Source organism: Athene cunicularia (assembly GCF_003259725.1).
Source record: "Athene cunicularia isolate RWA chromosome 4 unlocalized genomic scaffold, athCun1 chr4_part3, whole genome shotgun sequence".
Taxonomy (NCBI): domain Eukaryota; kingdom Metazoa; phylum Chordata; class Aves; order Strigiformes; family Strigidae; genus Athene; species Athene cunicularia.
The window spans coordinates 4,624,286-4,647,410 of record NW_020799100.1 but is presented as its reverse complement, the minus strand read 5'-3'; the positions used below and the strand labels follow the sequence as shown (position 1 = coordinate 4,647,410).

Sequence of the window (23,125 nt, the reverse complement as noted above, 5' to 3'; positions counted from 1 at the left end):
ACGAGAAGGTTTCTGGTGCAGCTTCATTGACAACTGAGATTTCATGGGCTGGATCAGTGGATTTCAGGCTTATAGTTTTGGTTACTTATAGATCTGTTTGTGTGCATGTTCCTGCACTTTTGTCCATAGTACCTTGGCCCCCATAATATTTGGTGGTGTACAGGTTTACAGAGATGCCATTGCTGTGATGTACCAACTGACAGATCATGTATGAGAGGAATCCACTCAAATCTATATGCCTGTGAATGTAAGTGTATCTGTAATCCATCAGAATAGCAAGTGTTCTCTGTTTTCATCTGTCCCTCATCTGCAGCTTCATGAAGAGACTAATTTCCTGTAGGCAGTGAACTTTGGGCAGTTCTAGTTAGTTTTACCCAATTGCATAGTTCACTATATAGTGCACTACTTCATCTTATACTCTACAAAATGAACTTGGGTTGTTTAAATGGGCAAGGCAAAGGGATGAGAGTTTCAAAATCTGGTTACACTGTTCAGTGGTTAATTGCAGGAAACTCATGGTCCCTTTGTGACCAATTCTTCCAATGTTGAGCTTCTCCTTTGCTTCATACATGCCGGTAATTATGCTGGTCTCCATTGCTTAAGGCTCTGCAGTTCTCCTTCTGTAATGTGTTTAGTCATTTTCTTGAAATTATTCTGCAGGTTTGTTTTGTTTTGGTTTTTTTTTCCTGTCAAGAGTTCGCTGTTCATTTCTCTCTCTCTGCCATGATTGACTTCAATCCCTACAAGTAATACAGAAAATTGGAAGATACAGCATTGAACAGTAACTGCTTGTAGCTGTTCAGGAACTATTACTGCACATCTGACCTACAGTTTGCTCGAGAGGAGAACCTTTGCCAGCCAGGCTTCTGCTGTACGAAGCTGATTAGATCAGTTTAGAAAAAAATAACACCAAGGCTCTTCTTGAATTCAGATTTTTTTCTTTAGGGAAGTGAACTTGGAAGCACTGCTCCTTCTTAAATTAATTAGAAAAGCAAGGTATACTTTACTTTTAAGAACAATTAGAAGGGTAGTTTGATTTCATTTTGGAGACCAACTTAATACTGAAAGCCTTTCCAAACGTTTAAGTAATTTTCCCTTGAGTTTTGTGAACCATCTGGCCAATAGGATTTTGGAAGGAAATAGGAATTGGCTGCTGCTGCAAGATCAGTGCCATGTAGTTCATTTCTTGCAGAGCTCATTCAGAAATCTGGAGAGTGATGTATTTTCTCACAGACTAATTGTGTCCATTAACTCCCTTTTTATTTTTGAAGAGGATGTGTCAAATAGAGCCAAATGAGAAGGCGCTGAGAGTAGATGCTCTTTTTTTCCTCGGTTAAATGCTCTGTGAAGACTTTTGTATGTGTGTGAAGAAATATGACCTTTCCCTAGGCAGACCTCAGATCTGCTGAACTCAACAGCAGTACTCAGTAGAGTTTTTGACTTCAAGATTCACCTCAGGTGAAGAGGCTTGTAGGGAGGGTGTTTGCCATGAAGTACTGAAGGGAAAAGGCTTAGAGACCACAGGAGAAACCCATTTAATGCCAGTTTTTAGAACTGGGCTGTCCTGCACGGTGCCATGTGTACTATCTCATATCTGCGGAGAGATGCATACCTGCACAGTATTGCAATCTGTGTGAGAAAAATACCAGCAGAACTGTCATGAAAAAGTAAATCACCTTTAAGCTTGTTGTAGCTCTCATCATCTAGGCTGGAATTTTCAGTCTGAGCTGTGTACCTTGCCTGCCTTAAAGCCTTTTAAAAAACCCCCAGCAACACAGTTTTAACCCATGCAGAACCTTGTCCATGTTCTGCATTATATGCAAGAGAAAATTCAAATTACACTTACTGTTCACAAGAACAGTCAAGGATTTTTAAAAATTCAGTAATATAATTGCTGAGAGTTTCATATGTGCACAAAATTATGTTTATGTGGGCTAGAAGGCTAATAAAGCCTTTATTTATTAGCATGTGCCTGGGAAGGCTGCATTAACTTTAAAAGTTAAAACATGACTCTTATGACATGAGGTTTATAATTGCTGTGTGCAGCTCGGCCTTCAGAGCTTGATAGTGATGATGAGCCAAAAAACCTTCCTTTGAGGGATTCCTGCTCAAAAAGTCCAGCAACCCATCAGCTGACCTCCTGCAGTCCAGCCCTGACTTCCTTTCAGCAGGATGGAGCTGGCGGGACACATTTAACTGCTTGTGACTTCATCCAGCAGAGATGTGCTGTGTATAGATTTTCTCTAGTGCCCTGTCTTTCTGTAAACAGATGCACATGAGTCAGACAGGGAAAATACACTGGGGTGAAGGGATTTGTACCTCTCGCTAGACTTTGCTTCTCGATGGCCCCTGGTCTGCAGAGTGAGAGTCTTCCAAAGGCTGAGGGATTTTTCCTAAACTGTTTATTTTTCTGGATGAATAGACTTGGCGTGGTAGACCTTTGTCATAAATCACTGCTGGGCTCCCCAGGTGCTGAGCGGGACTGGCTCTGTGCCCAGGCTGTTGCAGCCCTCCTGCCTGCAATAAGAGGAGCCACGGGGCTGCAGACCCCCCGTATCCCGGCCGTGCTGTGCTGGGCAGCCGGGGTCCCTGCTGCTGCTCACTGCCTGCAGACCACCAGCCCCGGTGGGCCCAAGGCAAAACACCCACTGGGGAAAGAAAACTGCTTGTGCCTGCAAAGCCTCCAAGCCCCTGGCAGGGGTAGCAAGCTGCGATGGGGTGTCTGAGCCTGGAAACCCAACAGCATGTTTCAAGAGACGTTAAGAGGCGTGACAAATGCCAAAGCCCGGGATGAATGGCAAGGCTGGTGAAACTATTATTTGTGCAAATACTGAAATTTAGGCCTAAGAAAATTCGGGTTTATGTCCCAATAAATGGAGTGTGAGGGAAAGGGGATAACTGCACAGCCTGCTTTTCAGAAGTCTCCTCCCATTCACTGTGCTGTTGAGTTGCTCTCTGGACCCACATATGGCCCCAAAACGTTGGTTTCCTTTCCCTGCTGTAGCAGCTCCCATTCAGTCCACTTGGCAAAGGGTGTGCTTTGCTTTGGGTACATGATGAGAAGCCATGGGAGTTCAGGGGCCTCTCTGAAGTCAGGCACTTGTATGGGTTTCCGAACAGAGGACAGCTTGAGCCTCAGAGCGTTTGTCTTCCCTTAGACCCTTGTGAAGTGTTTCCAGCTACAAAACACATCGGGCCAGATCCAGCTCTGTCAGAGTTGTTGAGAGTCTGGTCCTTCACCAGTAGTAGCTACGCTTTCGGTAACCCCGTGTGTCCCCAGCCGGCGCCGACCCTGGGCGCAGGCGCGGTGGCAGTCTCTGAAGTTGCCTTCCCGAGCTGCACGCTGCGCTGCCTGCTGGGGCTCTCCATTTCCTGCGTTACCCACCAAGGGCCACCATGATGTTACTTGCCCCAGGAGGAATGCTCCTGCTCTTCTTTCTCGCACATTGTTCCCATTGCTCAGAAACTTCAAATGTTGGTAGGGTATCTAAAGCACTCTGTCTGCAGGTTAGTTGAATAAAGGAGAAGCCACAGGAATAGGAACTTTCCAGATTCCTCCAAATGAACACGGACCTGCAGAAGATTACATGGGATGTTCTGCTGCAGGCACCACCCATTTCAAATGATGACAAAACTCCTTTCTTCATATTACAACTAGCATGGTATTTTCAAAAGTGCTAAGTGTATTGCTTTGTTGTGCCAGTCACAACATGAATGGGAGCAGGTTTCAAAATCCCAGAAGATCAATCTCTAATCTAGTTTTATACAAGTATGCAGCAGCCTTGAGTGGTTTGTGTTTTGCATAAGGATGGCAATCTGATCAACTGAACATATTGATATTGCAAAAATGTAGATACTCAAATAGGTGTTTGCAAAAGGGCTTGAATTTTTTCCTTTGTTTCATTTTATTTTCCCACTGGTCCGCAGTCAGAACCAGACCAATATTAGGCAAAACAAACAATCTGTGTTTCCACTTGTACAATGGGAGGAAATAGGAACTGAAAGGGTAAAAAAAACACCCAAACTAGACAGAAAAACTGCTTCTGATGCCTCTTGGGTTTTACAGTTCATGAGGGCTGTGGTACAGACATTTGCAGTAGGGTTGAAAAACTGTCCTTTTCCTCCAGAGATCAAGGTTGTTTGATCTGGTACCATTGAAGCAGCCCCTGCCCATCTCTCCCTTCTAGCCAATGTGGACTTGGGTAGAATTTTAAGTGACTGATAGAAGTTATACATTCTAATCTCTTCCCTTGGCTAATGTGTTGCTATTTTAATATAGGGGAAGTCCTCTGATACCACTGCCAATTTAGTTGTTTCCTATAGTGTTATGAGTTACAGTGATATTTTTGTTTGTTTGTTTAAGCATGTGACACTGGTCCTGAGAGAAATTCCTGGTATTTTTTTTTAACATCTTACCCCTGACATGTCTAAAACTTCATTTAAAAAAACTTTATAAAACTATTATTTTCACTTTGAGTGTAATGAAAATATTTGAGTCACCACCTAACCATTTCTGAGATGAGGGGGGAGAGAGAAGTGATGGGAGGGATAGAATGACCTGCTCTGTATAGGAATAGGACAGTGGTGTTTGCTAGGAAAATAATTTGGTTTTCACTGAATATCAAGTCATTTTTGCTAAGTGAATTTGCTAACCTTTACAAAATTACCCTTTTTCATTTGGAATGCAGTGTAACATTTTTATTTTTTGAACAGTTTTTCGTTTCTTTATATCTATCTCTAATATTTCTTCATTAGTGTAACATGCTTTGTCTTAAAGTGCACTGAATGTTATTAATTAACTTTTGTTCTTTATTTATCTACGTGCAGACATGTTAGAATTTACTGTTAATGTTTTACAACCCGAGTTCTGGGGAATGCTAAATAGTACTCAACTTCATAGTGTGGTCTATACTGAAAGTGATAAATCTTAGCTAACTTCTTGGAACATATCTAATCATAAAGTAGAGTGGGAATTAGCATATAGGAGGAAAAAAAACCCAACAAACATAGACCTTGAAGAGCATGTCTTGATTATTTACAGTGTATTAATATTTATTTTGTTCACCACTCTGACCAGCTGTGGACAAGGGTGATCATATTTTGTAGTGTTTAGGCGACACGCTTTGCCTTCCCTAGTAGGAAAACATCTGTGGTCAGTTCTGAAGGCAACGCTAAGTGTCAGTCCAGCAGTCCCATTACAACCTGAAGGACTGGCTGGAAGTGGCTGAAGTTGGATAGTCTGGGAGCAGCGCAGGACCTTTATGTTGCTGAAGCAGTAATCTCCGGAGCTCGTTCTGAAGCTGCCGTCTGCTGTGTGCTCTTCCTCTTGATACAACGGAGTTAATGGCAGAGAAAGCTATCCCCTTGCCCTTGAAAGAAGGTGTTTATGGAGGATAGGGAAGGGGAAATGCAGCATTTGGCTGTGCTGGCCAAGTGGTTTTGGGTGAGACCTAGGACTGCCTGGAAATTGGTGCCAAATGTGCGGGTGAAAGGGCAAATGTGTTGCACCCACATGATCAGCACTTCGGCAGTGCAGCTGGGTTGTGGTTTTACGGAAGTCCCTGCATCCTGCACTGCTGGCATGAAAGCGGTCACTTAGGTGGGAAGGAGGGTGTGCTCCAGCTTGGGAGATGGACCTGAGGGCTGCCCTGGAGGTGGCCTGGAACAAGGCCCAGGATTCTAAATCTCAGCATCTCCTGGTGTCACAAAGAAGAGAAGAAATGCTCTAAGGGAATACAGTTCTTTGATTTACAGCCCCAAAATACAACACATATCCATAGACATTGTGACAGAAGTGATACCAAAACGCTATCATGTCAATCAAAGTAGGCTTTCTGCAGCCTGAGTTGCATGATTAGAAGAATGAAGCTGTAATCAAAATCGTAGCTGTATTCCCACCCGGCTGGTGTCCCAAATTCTTCATGAGGGGTTAAAAAAAAAAAAAAAGACTTTTTGGAACTGGTAATTATCTGTACAAGGCTGATGTGTGTTGTCGTGGGTTGGGAGTTTTGTTTGGTTTGTTTTGGTTTTTTTTTCGTTTATTTTTTTGTCTCCCACAACAATAATGATATTTTAAAACATGTCATAGTTTACAATTGAATGGATAATTTCTGAAATCCAGTGCTAGCCTTCAGTGCATGACTGACCCTGAGTTTTGCCTTAGACCATTAACTAACAAAAACAGCCTATAAGCTTCCAAACTCTTAATAATTTCTTCCTTGGAATTTACTCCTTTCCCATTGCAAGTTTTGCATTACTGCTGTATTTTTAGCTGACGAGCTCCGACCACGACTGCAGTGGGTTGTCTCACATGGTACCAGTTGCTGAGACTAGTCATCTTAATAGATGTCTCCTATAAACTGTCTTCTCAGGTGATACGTCTCAGCACCAGAAAACTACAGCCCTGGATGTGCAAACCCTGACCACTTGTTTATGTTAGTCAAGACCCCAGGGGACAGCAGGATGTCACTGTGTGCAGCCATATGCTGTAAAACAGAGGCTGTGTCTAAACTGCAGTGCAATCTGCACATTTTATGTTCTTGGGGTCCTCCTCTCAGCCGTGCTAACCCACCAGCGTGCTCTGAGAAGCATACTGCAGCTGCATGGGAGCCTGCCCCTGCCTACCTGCAGTGCGAGCAGGCAAAGCTGGTGGTCGCAGGCTGGGATGTCTGGGGCTGGTGATTGCAAACATCGCTCAGCTCTTCTAAAGAGCTGGGTCTAAGTAGAAAAGCTCCATGTAGGTGGAAGGGGAAACAGAAGGATCATGACTTTGTTAAGGTCATGTGGAATAGGACATAGGGTTTCCTGGATCCCTATGAAGAGCATTGTTCATTTGATGCATAATCTCTTAAAGGCTTTCCTTGTGTTACCAGGATGGAAAGGGTGGAGAGGAGAGGGGCAAAAGGGTGGGGTCCCGTCCTCCAGGGCACAGAAGGCTGAGCTGGCAGTCTACCAGCAACCGCAGGGCCACACAGATTTACCCGAGATGGGCTCAAACTTCAAAGTTCGTAAGTGGGTTTTGAACAGGAAACCTGCTTGCTGAAGTTCACTTTCAGTAAGAGCTTGCAGCAAAACAGCTGTGCCTTCACCTCGCTCCCAAAGGGCGGGTGGCTGCAGCCTGCATCAGTTATCCCCTAACAAATGTTTCTGGGTGAAAAAGTCCTCTGGCCCTGAAGACTCCAGCAGCCAGATCTTGCTTTCAAATGCAAACATTCTATATCCAGAGAAGGTCCCCAGAGTGAAGTTTGTGGTATCTGCAGCTTTGTGGATGGCCCAGGCAGGCAGTGTGGTGAAGGGTCACCCGGGAGTCCCGCAGCTTTGTGCAGATGTTGTGAGCTCTTTGTGTCTGTGCACAGCCTAAGTGCACTGTACATGTGCGTGCCTGATGGCAGAGTGTGTTTGATGTGAAATTGCCCTCCACATGGCCACAAAGGTGCAAACTGGCGTTTCCAAGGCTTCTAGCACCTGGGAGGCATCCCTGCACAGAGCCATCTCACAGCCTCACCAAAAATGCTGCTTTTTAAAGGAGAGAAAAGTGATGTCGTGCTTGTGGTTGCAGACAGAACATGGACACAGATGAAGACTTTTGCACAGTCAAAACCACCAGCTTTGTGCTGCCTTGCTATCCAGCAGCAGGCAGTCCCTGTCCTTCACTTTTTCCTGCTGCAGTTAAATGGGGACAGCTACATCAGACAGACCCAGAAGCACGCAGACGTTAAGTAGAGCCTGTTGCCAAAAAGGAAGCGTGTGATGGGACTGCCGTGGGCTGCCTTGGCATGGTGCGCAGCACCATAACAGGACAGCTGGGCTGTGTCGCCTGGATTTGTAACTGTCTACTTCAAATCTGTCAGATGGGGAAAGAAGCTGATGGGAGCTGTTTGCCACCCCTAGGAAGAGAGGTCTCTGCAGGATCTGGGAGGGAGGCTGTCAAACCAAGTGCTCTGCGCGTGACCTGCAGCCTCACGGTCTCAGGTGTATGTCACTGGGACCTTGGATCTCTGGTTGTAATCATGGCCCAAGCCATGGACTGCCCCAAATTTTTATTTGAACCTAACAGGAAAAGGTGTTGTACGTGACTGAATGCATCATTTTGTAAATATACTTAATTTGTGTAAAGCCCCTTTATCAGCTAATAGCTTGACCACTACTGCTGCTACTCATGTTTGATGTAAATAAAAAAATACATGTCTAGACCCTCAATAGAGGGCATAGATAAGTGGTTCCTTTATGTAATTGAGCTAAAAAGGTAAATAAAAATCCAATAGAAATAACACTGAGCGATCTGTCCTATTCCATGTATATCTCCCTGCAGAGATAATACGTGGTTGGACCTCATCAGAACCAGATCTTTGGCGTAAAGCGTCCTCCACAAATGTGGCTGCAATGAGCAGTATGCAGATTTCAAAAATGTGTATGCTGGTTCCAGGATTGCTGAATGTTACTGTAGTGACTGACTGGCAACTGCAGCAGACTTTATGCAGAAATATTTTCTGGAGGAGACAAGGAATTTAGCTGGACTCAAAGCTAATGGAAGAATTTCTTCCAGCTTTGATACCTCATCAAAATGTAGGCAGGAACTTCAATTTTAGAAAGTCACTGAGCTTCAGAATTGTTCATCTCTCAGCTCTGTATGAGCTTGATAGTGTTTAATGCTACATTCTTCGGTAGGAATATGGGTGACTTGCAGATGGCTGTTGGATGTTTTGGCTGCATTCTCCAGAGTTGAAACCTGCTCTCAAACTGAGCATTTGAGTGAAAGATGAAACATTTTATTAGGGAAACGGGCCCACAGACCATTCCTGTCCTCTGCCCAGTTTCTGGGGAAATGTGCAATGGAGGATCTTGAATTGCAACAGGCTGATTCCCTTTAATGATCTGGAGAGGGTGGACAGCAGCGGATTGCACCAGAGGGCTGGGAGAGCAGCACCCCTTATTCTTCCTCCCATCAAAAAGGACAAACTTCTGCATGTCTCATCACTGGAAGCAGGTGAAGCTGTTGCTCTCATTTGGTTGGGAAACAGTTAAAACAGCCAGTTGCTCCTGGGAGCTTTAACCAAAAATCAAAACACCACCTTTCTCAAAACAATTCAGACATGCTCAACCTTGTGACTTCAGCAGAAGTGGCAATGTGTGAGTTCCCATGAACTCTGGCTAACCTCTGAGATTTATTGATAAATGAAAAAAATAAGGGGCCAGGCCCTGAAACCTTTTCTTACTTAGGCACTAGTCTTGGTGTGTTTAACAAGAAGCCCAGGGCTGGGTTCAGGATGTTTACTGCTTTTGGAGATGTCAAGGAAAATGAGCTTGAAACAGTTTGCAAAACCAATGTAAAGAAGAGAAACCTGTGATTTTTGTTCTGAACTGCCAGCACAGTTGTAGTCTGTGCATTAAAGCAAGTTTAACATAGAGCATGTTACCCTGCTCAGATAAGCTGCACAGGCACTAATGGTTCTTCTCCACATGAACATGCATGTCCTCTGAAAGCTTCATCCCTCTTCACATGGAGTCTTGCTCACGTTTTGGGGGGTGGTGCTGAGTTCAGTAGGGTGCCAGCCTGCAGCCACTGCTGGTGTTTGGGTGAGCTGTTGGGTGGCTTTGCTTCACCCCCTCTTTATCACAACTAATTGAATAGACAGTGAAGTTTTGGGGAGAAGGAATAAAACTTATGATGTCTCCAGGGTTCTGTGATTATTTTTTCTCCGCTGAGTGAGCCTTTTCCTTTGTCAATATTTAAAGGGAAAGGTTTTATTTGTGTGTGTTGGGTTGATGCCAGAACTAAGGAGAAATGATGGAGTGTGCGTGTAATTCTGCCACATTGTTTGTTGCATACATTAGCAGGTGCAGAGACTTTTGAGATGTATTGCTCTACAATAAGGATGAATTCTATTTGGGAAAATGTACAACTGTAATCAAAAACAAATCTGCCAAGATGGCAGTAAAATTAGTGTCTCATTATGAAAATGTTTTTATATAGATGTATAGCTGTAGATACATATTTAGCTGCAATCTCCAAGATACTTTTTTTTATACACACTTCTAAACTAATTCATCCCTTTTAGATAATTGATGAAAGGCAGATGTAAGTATATAGATATGTTTACACCTTTTCATGAGGTTAACCTGCAGCCCTCTGCATTACCCTGCACAAACTTGTGCTGGTGGGGGAAGATGAAGTCCTTCAGCTTAAAGCAACCAAGAAACATGGAAGACTCTTTTCAAAAGGTGTGATAACATTTGTTGAAAATTAATTATTATGAATTGAGAATTAGAGCAAACCAACAAGAATGAGTTTTTACTGCTCCTTTCCTTTTGGTCTCTTGAGAAGGGTTGAAATTCTTTGGAGGATTGAACCACTCTGTTTTGTTCCAGGATAAAGGGTTCTAAAAGGACATAAGGATGTGAAGTGCATGTAGTTAATAGAATTTACTTCCATGTACAGGCTGCTTCACCCAGTCACAGAGTATTTATTGCAGGTGAACCTGTGAGGAGGGATGGTTGGATGTGACCTTATGTATTTTCCTCAGGCTGGTAGTAACTCTGCATGGTGTGAGTAAGATGGGCACTGAGACAAGGCACGGGGCATGATCCTGCTCTCTCTGCACAGATTAAGATCCTCTTGTCCAGGAATCACCCTAGTTGCAGACATGTGAGCCTTTAGGAATGCAGGAGCAGGACTGAGTTGTGCATCTCAGTTAACATTTTTGTGCAGAGGTGAATCACAATCCACAAAACAAAAGGGCTTGCTGTTTTCTTTCCTGTAAATGCTAATTTTCCAAACCTTTTTTTGGAGGGGGTTTAGCATTCTCATTTATAATGGTAAAAGTGAGTGAGAGCAGGAGGTTTGCATGCAGCGGAAGTAACTGTGGCTGCAAAATAATAGATGTCTGTTATTCAGAGGGAAAGTTTGACCAGGTATTGTGCTTTGAAAGCAAAACTGAATGCCAAACCTTTCCCCCTTCTGATGAACATTCAATATCAAGTGCAACGCTAACCTAGTATTGATTTATTTTTTTCAGTAAAGAAGCACATCTCCATGCTTCACTGTAATTATGAAAATCAGTGTTGATTCTTGACATCAACCTTTGCAGAATGTACAGCGGCCCAGGAGAGACTCATCATTTCCATGGATCAGTTGCCTGCTATGTGTAGTGGCCTGAGGCATGGAATTATCACTGTACTTGACTCCAGACAAACTTTGGAGTTACGTTGGGGTGCCAGCGTGTCTAGCTAGCATGACTGTATTTTGTGGAAGGCCCTCTCTCAACTATATTGCCAACACATTCAATGCCTGGAAACATTTGCAAACAATGGCCTCCAACAAAGGAGCTGTGGCTGTGTAGAGGAAGCTTGCTAGCTGGGATTGACGTCAGCTGGAGTGGATGCTGACCAAACACCGGCATCTGTTGGGCTAATACTTGTCATTGCCCAGCTGCACTTGGCCACAGTGCTTGTGTGTGCCCTGGGCCTGGTGAGGGTGTGTCCCATTTGTCTTCCTCCTGCGGTCTGTGATAATATATAAATCCTATCATCCTAGCTTATGAGAAAAAGCTTTGCAATCTCAGGAGCACTTCCACGGAAAGAGGACACTTATAAATATACAAAAACTCAGCAGGATTTATTTTTCTGTAAAAGAAAACATGACTGTGACATATCGCCTGTGAACGAGGAATCATTTTTCTTTGATGCAAAATTACTTAGTCTTAGGAATAACACTCGTATGCAATTTTGTGCAGATAGGGCCTGCGTTTTAAAATGACATCAACCTAGCTTTTAATTTTGCAGGTGTAAATTGCACCTGCAAATCATTTTGTCTGCAAACTGCAACATTTCCTATTTGATTTCCTGAATTCTTATAGCTTACTTAACTGATGTCAGTTAGTTATTTAGATGTACAGCTTTGCCGGCACTAGTATTTCAGTAACAAAATTGCAGTCTCAGAGCTTCAAACCCATTTCTGAACATTTGATGAAGTGAGGGGTTAGGACATGTAGCCAATCCACTGTTCATACAAATCTATTGATACTATCCTCCAGTATGGGATTAGTGTTGGTTATCATGGCAAAACACAGCATCTATGGCATCTGTTGAACAGCTTGATCTAATCAAGCCAAGAAACTGTGCAATTTACAGCAAGATTCCTGGTTGCATTTCTAATGCGAACTACATTTCTAATGTGAACTACATTTTGTCAGTCTCAGTATCGTTTGCTCTTTGAAGAGCTTTATTTCCTATTACCTTCCTTTTCCTAGCTTTGTTTTCAAAAACTAGCCACTTACCTAGTTTAAAATTACCAGTTATCTGTTGCTTAATAACGATTGTGGTGTGTGGGTATTTCACTAGTGACGAGTGTGTATGTATGTAGGCACACATGTAGTCAAAGCTGCGGGAGAGTTCCTCCCCACCACCATAGAAGACTACATTTTAAATAAAAGCCTCTGCATGCTTTTTGGGAGGTAGCTGGATACAATTAACTCAGCTGCAGTAAGAATTTTAAAACTTAAGTATTTCACCAGAAAAGCCTTTGGAAAAAAAAAAAAAAAAAAAGGGCAAGAAAGTACATACAGCTTTAGTTTCTTGACAGTCACATACCAGTTGCTAGATTGAGGTACTGAAACCCAGAGTTTTCTCTTTACCCCGAGGTGAGCCAGAACATGTGTTGTGGGAAGGTGGGGACAGTGCCAGCGACTCAGGGCCTTGCTTCCCCAGCAGGCATCAGCCCACGACTGCAGGGCGAGAAGGTTGTTCTGGTTACGTTGTCCTGGGTCTGGGCTGAGATTTCCTAGAAGAGGAGGCTCGGCGGGCAGCAATGCCTGTTGAAGAGTTGGATGGAGACACATAAGCTCATGTTGTGTTGTGCTCTGGCAGCAGAGGTCTCCCAGCATTGCTGCTTGCCTTCTGCTAAAGCGGGAAATTCAGTCCTGTAAAGTAACTCAGTTAACTTTAGAGCATTGCAAGGGTAGGGGTCTGATAACATATCACCAAAGTTCACCTTGGTAGTTTTGTATCACTGAAAGGTTTTTGATACGTGATGAAAAGCAAGTACTCAAACCTGGTTTTTATATGCCTAATTTGTTACTGTATGCATAGTTTGCATAGACACTTTACTTACAGTCTTCTGTTATTTTAACAGGGTCGCCATGTTAAGACTGGGCAGCTAGCAGCAATCAAAGTGATGAATGTTACGGAGGTGAGTGCAAAACCAAAAATAAAAAATTTGTTATCAAGGTGCAAGGAAAAATAAATAATCAGATCATGAGAAGGTATATAGCTTATAAAACACAATCTAGTGATATAAATTATGACTGCTGAGCACTGGTTTGTGTTTTACAAAGTGCTGAGAGGTGTTAATACAACCAGATTTTTCAGTTGTACCTGACCAATGGTGACAAAGCAGTAAGGGAATGCATTGCCATATATTTTGATGGTCTATAATAACAAAGAAAAGAACTCTCTTCCTGCTTATTTCTAGTTGATTATCTGTTTCCAGAGATAGCAAGTAAAAGATTTCCTGTAGCTCTGCACTGCCCCTGCTGTGTTTCATCACATCCTCTCCCGTTGTGTGCCAGCCATTCCTCAGAGTAGCTACCCTGACAGCTAGCAAGCAGGAACATGTTAGAAATGCAAATGTAGCGCTTTTTTATTGTTATTTGACAGATGAGAGAAGGAGACAGTTTATTTGACACTGTCCCTGCTCACATTTATAAAGTAGTGTCAGTGCCGGAACAGGGTGTCGAAAAAGTGTTGAAAAGAATTGATTTTTGTTTCTCGTTTTAAGAGTGCAGCCAGTAGCAAAGCAGCTTGCCTCCTTGAGACCGTATTAGCCTGAGCCCCTGAAAGATTGAGGAGACTCCGTGCTTTCTCTTCTCAAGTTCACTGGAAGTCTGTGCTTTGGTGGGATGCACCTAGTCTCGCTGCAGACTAGCTCCCCATTCTGTCCCTCTGGCAGTGTAGATATGGAGTACAAACACCAAGATAATGTTTGAGCCCTCCTGTGATGAAGGGTTATCGCCTGAAATAGAAAACAGGGCCAAGTCCTCTAGGCCAAATCTGCCAGTGGTACATCTATGCGTGCTGTTTTGGGCAAGCACAAGCAAGTCCTGCCTGTGTTTTTGTTTGTCTTCTGATTGTCTTGGAAGACAGCAGAACAAGGTGGTGTCTGCGTGGGCCTTGTCAGGACAGTTCTCTCTGCTGATGGTGTAGGGATCCAGCCCTAAGCAGAAGGCGGTCTGAATTGCACAGGGGTTTTTTGAACTTTAATGCTTTTACAAAGCATATCTAAGGGCTGGTTTGGCTATGGCTGTTACCTTGTATGCATGTGTAGTTGAGCTGCCAGTTTTGCTGTTCTCTGTGCACACAGGGTGCGTTTTTAAAATAAGCACTACATTATATTGGTGAGATTTTTGCTTTTAGCTCTATAGTTACATATATCATCAGGTGCTTTGGCCTTAAGAAATGGTAGTCAGCAAACATGAGGCTACTGGGTTTTGGACGGGAGAGGGGATAGGGTTTGGGTCGCAGACACATTCCTGAGATCAGAGCACCTCTGTCCGTTGACAGAGGAGCTGACAGGACAGATCCTGGCAGGGACCCAGTAGTGATCCTGAGCTTCTGTATGGACTGCTTTCACGCTTTGCTGGGTCAGTCAACAGTGCGTGAGGGCTGGCCAAAGATGTCACTTGTGTGCTGTCATGTTAACACCAGTGACAGTCCCTTCCTTGATGAAACAATTGAAGCAAAAACTGCAGGAAGGGAACCTTGGAAAGATTTCCTTCCCTTTGCTATACATAACACGGTCTCCTTTGTATGTAAGCAACAAACTGTAGGATCCAGTAATGCCTGCATGCTTGGAAACAAAATTTAAATGGAGGACAACCTTGTGGTCCAGCTTAAGGAATTCAAGTTGATAGACTTGCATGATTCTAAGAACAAAACCTAGCCCTTTAGGTCTGATTTACTGCTTCCTTGAAGGCTAGAGAGCTGGTATCATACTGGGGAACTCGTCCCATTGCTTGAGGGGCAATGATAAAACGTCATGCTGTTTTCATGTTGAGTCACCTAATGTGAGAGCAGTTGTGACGGTTTGAGAGTTGAGTGATGCAGCCCACTTTTGAGGGGTTTTCCCTGGTGCTCTTTCCCCACTAAATCCAGTTCAGCTGTACTTGAGTGTTTCTGCTTTCTGACCTTGGTGCAGGGTGAGTGCAAGGCTTTCTGCTGTTACTTCCACTTTCTTAATGCGGGATTGGCTGTGTTCCCACTGCTAGGGCAGAGGCTGGCAGACCTGGATGCAGTCCTCCACTTTATCACTGGTTCCCTCCAGGCCCTCAGCAGTGCCTCTGTGAGATGTTGGGAGACCAGTTCGGAGTGATAAGCAGCTGTCTGCTCTGCCCTGGGGTTGTCAGCCACCACATCTCACAGCTCGGTGTGCTCTGGTAAGCCCCGAGCGCAGCGGGCTGTGGGTGGCTCTGTGCAGCGGCAGGGTGGGGCTGGCAGCTGTGGTCCCGAGCCCTTCACACACCTCTGTGCTTATTCCCGGAGCGCTCGGGGTGAGATACGTGCCTGCAAGGAAACAGGGTTATTGCTGGTCTCCTGAGCTGATCTATCTGGCCAGGGGCTGTGCCGTGGTCTCTCGTAGCGCAGAGTGGGTGGGATGGTTGAAGCCAATGCATTCCTGCTCTGCAGTTGCAGTAGGCAGGAGCTTGGGTGTGGCTGAGGCTGATGCTGTACATGTCTAGGGCATCTCTGAATCTCAGTTCTCCTGTAAAATAGCAATAGCTTTTCTCTGCTTCACAGCATTTGTTACTGAAGCCTTTCACAGCAGTGGTGGGTCCTAACTGTAACACAAAAATCCTTTTAATCTCTAGAATTTGTGTCATAAATTCAGAGCCTGTCAAGGATTCAGTATTGCTCTGGCATTGTTAGTCTGCTCAGGTGTAAGTTATTTTCTGATCCTTTGGTCCTGAAAAGCTAGCTTGAGGCATTAAATAAAGTCTTTAATATATTGAAATCCTCTTCTCCAATGTCCTGCCTATAAATGGCACCTGAGAGCAACATCTCACATGGAGTTTGGCTTGTGAGAAATGAAAGCTGTCATAGTAAACCTGCTTGAGTGAGACAGAAGGCTCCTAGCCCCCGTGGCCATTTTCATCTTTGGGTGGTTGCATGATCTGATTAGTGCTGCATGGGAACAGTTTTCTTAGGGAGTGAAAAATTTCATGTGATAGAAAACAGGAAGATAAAAAACCAAAATCAAAACAAATACAGTCTTCTTCCCTTCATCCATTTCCAGAATAAGTGGAGAAAAGCTGAATGCCTGGATTGACCTTGTGATTTGTGTACCTGCTTAGAGAACTCCCCAGTGTAAACCTCCAGTAGATCTCTCTCATTCACATTGGGGCAGTTCCAGAGCCTATGCCAGTGTAGGCTGGTGGTGGTTTGGTCACTAACCTGCTCAGTAACAGGTCAGTGTTGTCTGTTTTGGGAGAGGATAGGATTGAACAAGGATATCTCGTATCCTAGGGGTCTGAACTACTTCCTTGCTACTGGGATATTTTGCAGTGTGTTTCTCTCCCCCAGCATCATGTTTTCATCACTAGAAAATCCAACCTGATAAGTCTTTCAGCTATCATTTCATCATAACCAGTACATTTCTGCCAAAAGAGTTTGTTTCACCAAATCTATGTTTTGAAATCATTTAATCAGAAAGTCCCTGACTAGCTCCAGCTGGGATTGTTCAGCTCTAAGATTTGGGGCACGCCAAGAGCTGAGCAAATTGGCCTTTTGCTGTCATGAGCTGCAGCCCTGGGCCAGTTTCTTAAGAGCGGCAGCAGGATGCTGTGGTCATTGTGGGATCCTCTGGACATCTGTCAGGAAGTGCTGCTGTGTCGCGTTACCGGGGGAGCCCTTTGAAATGGTTGAAGGGGAGCAGAGGGCAATGTGTGCTCATGTGCTTCTCCACACAGGCTCTGCTTCCTGTTATCTGACAGTGCCAAGCAAGCAGAGTGCTTGCGAAGAGATTGGATTCTTGCTGCTTTTCTCTTCAGCTATCGGTGTAGGTGATCAAAGAGCATTTCTGCAGCAGGTCATTCTCTGTCTGTCCTTGCTTTCAGTTTTTCCATATTGCAAAATAATATTTAAAAAAGAAACTTGTCATTAGAACTGCCCCAGTACTAAGGGGTCTCTTGGTAGAGTATTTATCAACTGCTGATCTTGTTTCCATTTGAGGTCAGAGGCATGTGCTTTCGAGTTCTTTGCTTCCTAATGTCGTTTCAGATAGGCCCACATCTGCAAGAATAGCCTTTGATCGTGAACCTGTCATCTTTGTGCATGCAGCCATCTGTGCCCAGAAATGCATTGGTTTGTGAAAGCAAACAGCTTTTTGCACCTGTGTGTCTGTGAGTGTGTTTCCTTTTCTTAAGCAGCATGATTTATGAGCAGGTTTCTAGAGCCCTGGGAGACTGTGGTCTGATGGTAACACTGGCAAGGGGAGTGGTGGAAAGTGGAAATCCTGAGCTTGTGCATGGAATGAAAAGTTGAGGGTACTTTGGTCCCCAGTCACTTTGTTTGAAGGACTTAGCAAGTCCAGGTTCAATTCCTGGCAGGGCCTCAGACATGGCCCATGGGATAGAATCACTCATGTTTACCCTTCTGCCTTTGTTTCTCCATGTGAAATAGAGTAATTTTTCCAAAACTCATTCCAGCACTGGGAAGCCAGAGTACTTTTTGTCTGTGAAATGCCCACCTGCTGTCCTATACAGCCCTTTACCTTGCACACTGACTGATATTTGAAGTCACATTTCTGTCTTTGGAGGGTGTAAGAGTTTGGCTCAGAGGGTTTCTGCTCAGCAGTGGTGGGGCTCAGCAGGGAATCCCACTATCCAATCTAATCGATGTCTTCCCAAGGCACTCATCCTGCACCTGAGCAGCATACAGCAGTGTGTGAGAACACGTAACTACCTCTACGGGTGAGGGAAGAAGCGGCAGGTGCAGGGAGGGAGCAGGTTACAGCCTTCTGGGTATATAGATAAGGACACGAGATAACGCAGGAGTTGGATCATCTTGCTGGTAATGGGAAAGGAGCATTACTTGTGTGTTCTACTCTGCTTCTGCCAGTGGGTGTGGAATAGCTACCTGGTATTCCAGCTGTGTTCACAAGCAGGCATATGCTTATCTTTGTTTTAGAAACATGGAGGCAAGATTGCAGAGAAATAGAAAGTACTCTGGTAAGAGCTGTGCCAGCGCAGTTCCAGCATCCAGCAAATGACTTGGCCAGAGGAAGAAGAGCTGAAGAGGCCACAGCTCTGAGGAAGTTGAGATCTGCCAGCTCCCCCCGGGGAACTTTGTGGAAGCTTCAAGCTGGTGCTCAGGGCATAGCAAAGAAGCTTTTCAGTCAGGCTCCACCAGTGCAAAGTTCATGTAGATGGGCAGGGTTAAAATACCCCAAAACCTTAAGATTTGAAGAGATCTTACTTAATTTGTGGAAAGCCTTTAACAAAAGTTAATGTTGCTCCTTCACGGTTTGGTTGTCCTAGCAGAAGGAGTGGGCAGGAGGGACAGCAGAGGGAGGAAAGGGGTCGTCCCTGTTTGTCCCACTTTCTGCCCTCCTTGCCTGGAGATCAGTTACCAGAAGCTCTGATCAGTGACAGGACCCTTGTGGTCAGGTCCAGGATGGCAGTTCCCATGTCCTCTGCCTCCTTCTCGCCTGCCTGTTTCCACCCTTTCACATGGACTACTTGGAGTCCCAAAGGGAGTAGAACCTTGGTTCCCCTCCAAGCAGCAGCACGAGCTCTTAGCTCCCTTGAATGTGCCCTGACCATGTGCAGAGAGAAATAGGACCTTGCTGAAGGAGGATTTCCTGCATGCTACCTGGGAGTCAGCTCTGATTTCTCTTAGAGACTCCAGGTGCTACACCGGGCTCCTCCTTACCCTTGATAATTAAGTCATACAACATGCAGGGCTGTATCAAGCCAAGGATTAAGGGTCCTCCTTTCTCCTTAATTGAAGCCAAAAGATAAATGAATTATCAGGTATAACATGTGCATCTTGAGAGCCTGTGTTCAACAAAGGGGCTGTTCTGAAACTGAAATAGCTCATTTTGCTTCAAGTGGAGTTATTTTACATTTCTCATTTCCTAAAGCTTAAGACAATGAGGCTTTGGTCTAGTAACATGTCTCCTGTGGATTGATGTTACTGGGGAAAACTTACTGATCCCTTCTGTTGTGAATTATTTTTGTGTGGTTGGATTTAATAGGATGCATCATATGCTTATGCTTGAGGGAATTTGGCTTCAGCCTGTCCGACTTTAATGTTTTGCTACAGGTAGGAAGGACAATGCAGCTGTTTTTGTAAGCAGTCTGTTGTGATGGTTAGAGGTATGCTTCAATGGCAAAGCTAAATAGTCAAAAAGTGCAGAAGAATGTTCTGTGGGTCTGAGCTGTTCTTGCTGCCTATTTTTTTTTTTCCCTTCAGCTAGTAAGTGCTGACTGGGATACTTTGCAGCAAGGTAAACTAATTTTCAACTTTGTCATGTTCCTTTTAACCAGTACAAGGATACCTTGAAGCACCACTCATTTCTTATTAAAGCAAATGGGACAGCAAAATCTACCTGCGTTTCACCGGGTATTGTGCACCATTTCTCTTGGTGGCAACATAGCAAACAGGCTAGCTCTGAGAGGACCTCTTCAGATCAGGCAGTTCACTCTGGAAAACAGCATTTCCTTCTAATGTAATTATTAAAACTCGTGTTTCCGTTAGTTGTCGTAATGCATGGTGTTGTACTGGGCAGAAGAGAATGTCTGCTCTGAAGAGACTGAAACAAAGACAGTGTGAAAGCAGAGCTAGCTAGTGCCTGGAAGGAGATGTCTAGGGGTGTGCTAGCCCCCAGCACACCAGCTGGCATGATGTTAGGAGGGGAGAAAAACTCCATGGTCCAGGTGGGGTAGCCTCACAGATGTAATAAAGGTACAGATCCTAACCCCATGCTGGCTCTGGAGTTTGATTTGTGGCAAGTCACCTCCTTCTTGGCTTTGATTTCCTCCCAGCAAGACCCTCCACAGCACTGGGAAGACGAATTGGCTGATGTGTGCACTAAATGCTTTTCCAAGTATTCAAGTAATGGAGTGTTAGGAATAGTTTTATTTTGGTTTGAATCTGGTTAATTTCTCCGAGATGCAATTACTGCATAGAGAGGCCGCAGCTGGGGGAGTAACAGGTCCTGTCTAAGCCCTCTGAGGAGACAATATGCAATTGTTATGCCCAAATAGGGACATTTTTTAGGTTAAACCCTAGCAATCCATTGTTTTAGTCCGATGTATCAGGGTGATTCAGTTGTAGGTTTAAGAGCCTGCCCCTCGGTTGCAGTATTCTAAACACAGGATAACTTACGTTGGAGGGAACCTCTGAAGGACTTTGGTCCAACCTCCTTAAAAGGTCCTCAAAGAAGGGCCAGCCATGGGATCACACCAGGTTGCTCAGGGCTGGTTCCAGCTGCATGTTGAAAGCCTCCAAAGACAGAGGTTGCCCTGCAGCTCTGGGCTAAGGAGCCTTCTGCTCTCTTTTGCTACAGAATGAAGAGGAGGAAATCAAGCTAGAGATAAATATGCTAAAAAAGTACTCCCATCACCGGAATATTGCTACGTATTATGGTGCATTTGTAAAGAAAAGTCCTGCAGGCCAAGACGATCAGCTCTGGGTAAGTGTTTAGTGTCATTTCTGTTCATCAGATTTACAGCTCCTTTCTTTGGAGCTCCGGTATGCTTGTCTTGGACTCTGTCTCAGTGAAACTCTGAAGTCATTGTTCTGAAGAATAACATAAAACAGAAAAATCCCTCCTCCCTAAATGTCTTCAATCCCCTGATTTCCTTTGAGGATGTGACTTGTGCTGTTGTTCTGATTTGTTGTTCAAGCTTTTTGTTTCCAAATTAAACATTTCTATAATTTTATTATTTTTTAATGGAAGTGAAAGAGCTTGTCCTTTCCCCTCCTCTCCTTTTTCTTGTTGCTTCCCCCTCCTTTCTTCTGTTGGAAAATTAAAAAGGGAACAGAAGAATTGGCAATAAAACAAAGAAGAAAAATGAATCCTCCAATTTTTTTGGCTGCACGATTTTTGAAGCTCTGCAGCAACATGAGAAATTTCAAATTTTGAAAAAATTGCTATGTTTTTCACTGCTATTAGCTCTTTTTTTTCTGATTTTGTAATTTCTGGAAAAAAAAAAAAAAAAGGAGAGGAGCACTACTGAGGTTTTTTATTTATTCAGTAATGTGCATGATTCAGGAAATGAGATTTTGTGTCACTTGGCATCCGGGAAGGTTGAGTGTAGTTTGCCACACCTTGATTGTGGTGGAGTGGGTGTTTGTGTGTGGTGTCTTTGCTGGCACCCTGTCAGTGCTGTGGTAAAGGTGTTTTGCATGTGTCTTCCTGCAGTTGGTGATGGAGTACTGTGGTGCAGGTTCTGTCACTGACCTGGTAAAGAAGACAAAAGGGAACTGTTTCAAAGAAGACTGGATTGCGTACATCTGCAGAGAGGTTCTCAGGGTGAGTTGTGCCAACAGAGCTTTGTTGCTCATTTGCAGCAGAAAGACCTTTGCAAGCCTTTGGTCTCTAACATAGGTCACTGATGAGCGTTACTGTTTAAAGGTTTTGATCTGTGGGGCTCATGGACTCTGGTCCTTGAGTTCAGAAGAGCCTGAAGAGCCAACATGATGGCTGCTTGACATCCCATATTTTGTAGTTAATCCCATTTTCTGTATGAAGAACAGACAATTCCTGTTCCCTATGGCAAATAGCCATTTTCTGAAAGCTTCCAGATTCTGGGCATTTAGAAAAGTAAATAAATTTTCTGTTTTCAGTAAGTCTGTCCTCCACATCAGGAGATCTTACTGCTTATTGCTTCAGCTGTTCATGCTGTGTAAGATCTTTCTCTTCATAATTCCTTTACCTGCGCACACTCAGGGGCCTCTTTTCAGCACTATCAGAAGTAATGTTCACTAAACAGCATTCCAAAACCTTAAAGGTGGCCCTGCAGGAGCAATATTCCTCAAGACAATTCTTGGGGCTATATTTCATGCTATGCAGACTTAGGGCTATTTGTTTTGTTTTGTTTGGTTCCTGGAAAGTAGAAAGGATAAAACAATTCACAAGTGTAATCTAGTGAACTAGCCTGGGGGGAAAAAAAAAAAAAAAGTGTTAGAACCTGTCATTCTAAATTCAAAACCCATTACAGAGTTACTGATCCGTCTTCCTTGTAATGGAGTTTTACTTCTTTTCTAAATAATGGTAAGATAAATGTGTATTCTGAGAGCTGGAATTCAAATGGCATGCTAAAGTAATGCTTGAATAGGAGTAAATCTTTGCTTCTGGAGCAGAAGAATTGATGAGCATGCTCAGTAGAGAACATTGGCCATCTGACAAGGATTTGGCATTGGATTGTAAGAACTGGAGAGTGCAGGGAAAGCTCTTCTGAAAAGAAGTCTTAATGGTGTGGTCAGGTTGCTCTTCGTTTGCGTGGCTAGAACATCTTGATTAAAGCAATTGATGTTAAAACATTTGGTTTACACGCATGCAACTGAAAACCATAGCAGCATGCTGGTGTCAGACAAGAGATTGGATTTAATCATGCTTGTTTCAAAACAGGAGGACTCAGTTGCATGTGGATTGACAGTGTTTCCTTCTGAAAAATTTAGAAGCTCTATTTGAAGTCATTAATATTACAGTGGCTAAGCATTTTGAGTGAAGTATCCCCTGGTTCAGTACAGTGTATCATTTCAGTGTGTACCTTTATGATAGTTTATCCATAGACAATTTTGGAATAAAGGAGGAGACAGAATATTGCAAGTATTAGCTGAATGAAAACAATATTTGCTGCATTCAGAAAGAGGTCTAACACAGTATTTTGAACTTTCTGTAGTTCATTTACCACTGAATATGGTTTTGCTGAATGCAGAATTTAAGCCACTGTGGCCAGTCAGCTGCTGTCTCTGGTCTTTATACAGAGAATGCTGCATTGCTTTTTCCCTCTTGTTTGGTTCCAACACATAGTATAAAGAGGCATCCCTTGATTCTGAGACAGAAGTTTAAAATATTGCCACCTTGTTCTCTTCACACTCGACTTCAGAGATGCTCCACTACTGT

At 43.8% G+C, this 23,125-nt stretch overlaps 1 protein-coding gene across 1 annotated transcript in view; it reads left to right on the top strand.

The window, feature by feature from the left end:
* Positions 1–23,125, top strand: part of NRK (Nik related kinase) — a 100,764-nt gene that overhangs the window by 15,681 nt on the left and 61,958 nt on the right. The window contains exons 2-4 of the mRNA XM_026848441.1: positions 13,130–13,186; positions 20,561–20,686; positions 21,419–21,529. Of these exons, the coding sequence (XP_026704242.1) occupies positions 13,172–13,186; positions 20,561–20,686; positions 21,419–21,529 (252 nt within the window). The 5' untranslated portion in view covers positions 13,130–13,171. The remainder of the gene's footprint in view (positions 1–13,129; positions 13,187–20,560; positions 20,687–21,418; positions 21,530–23,125) is intronic.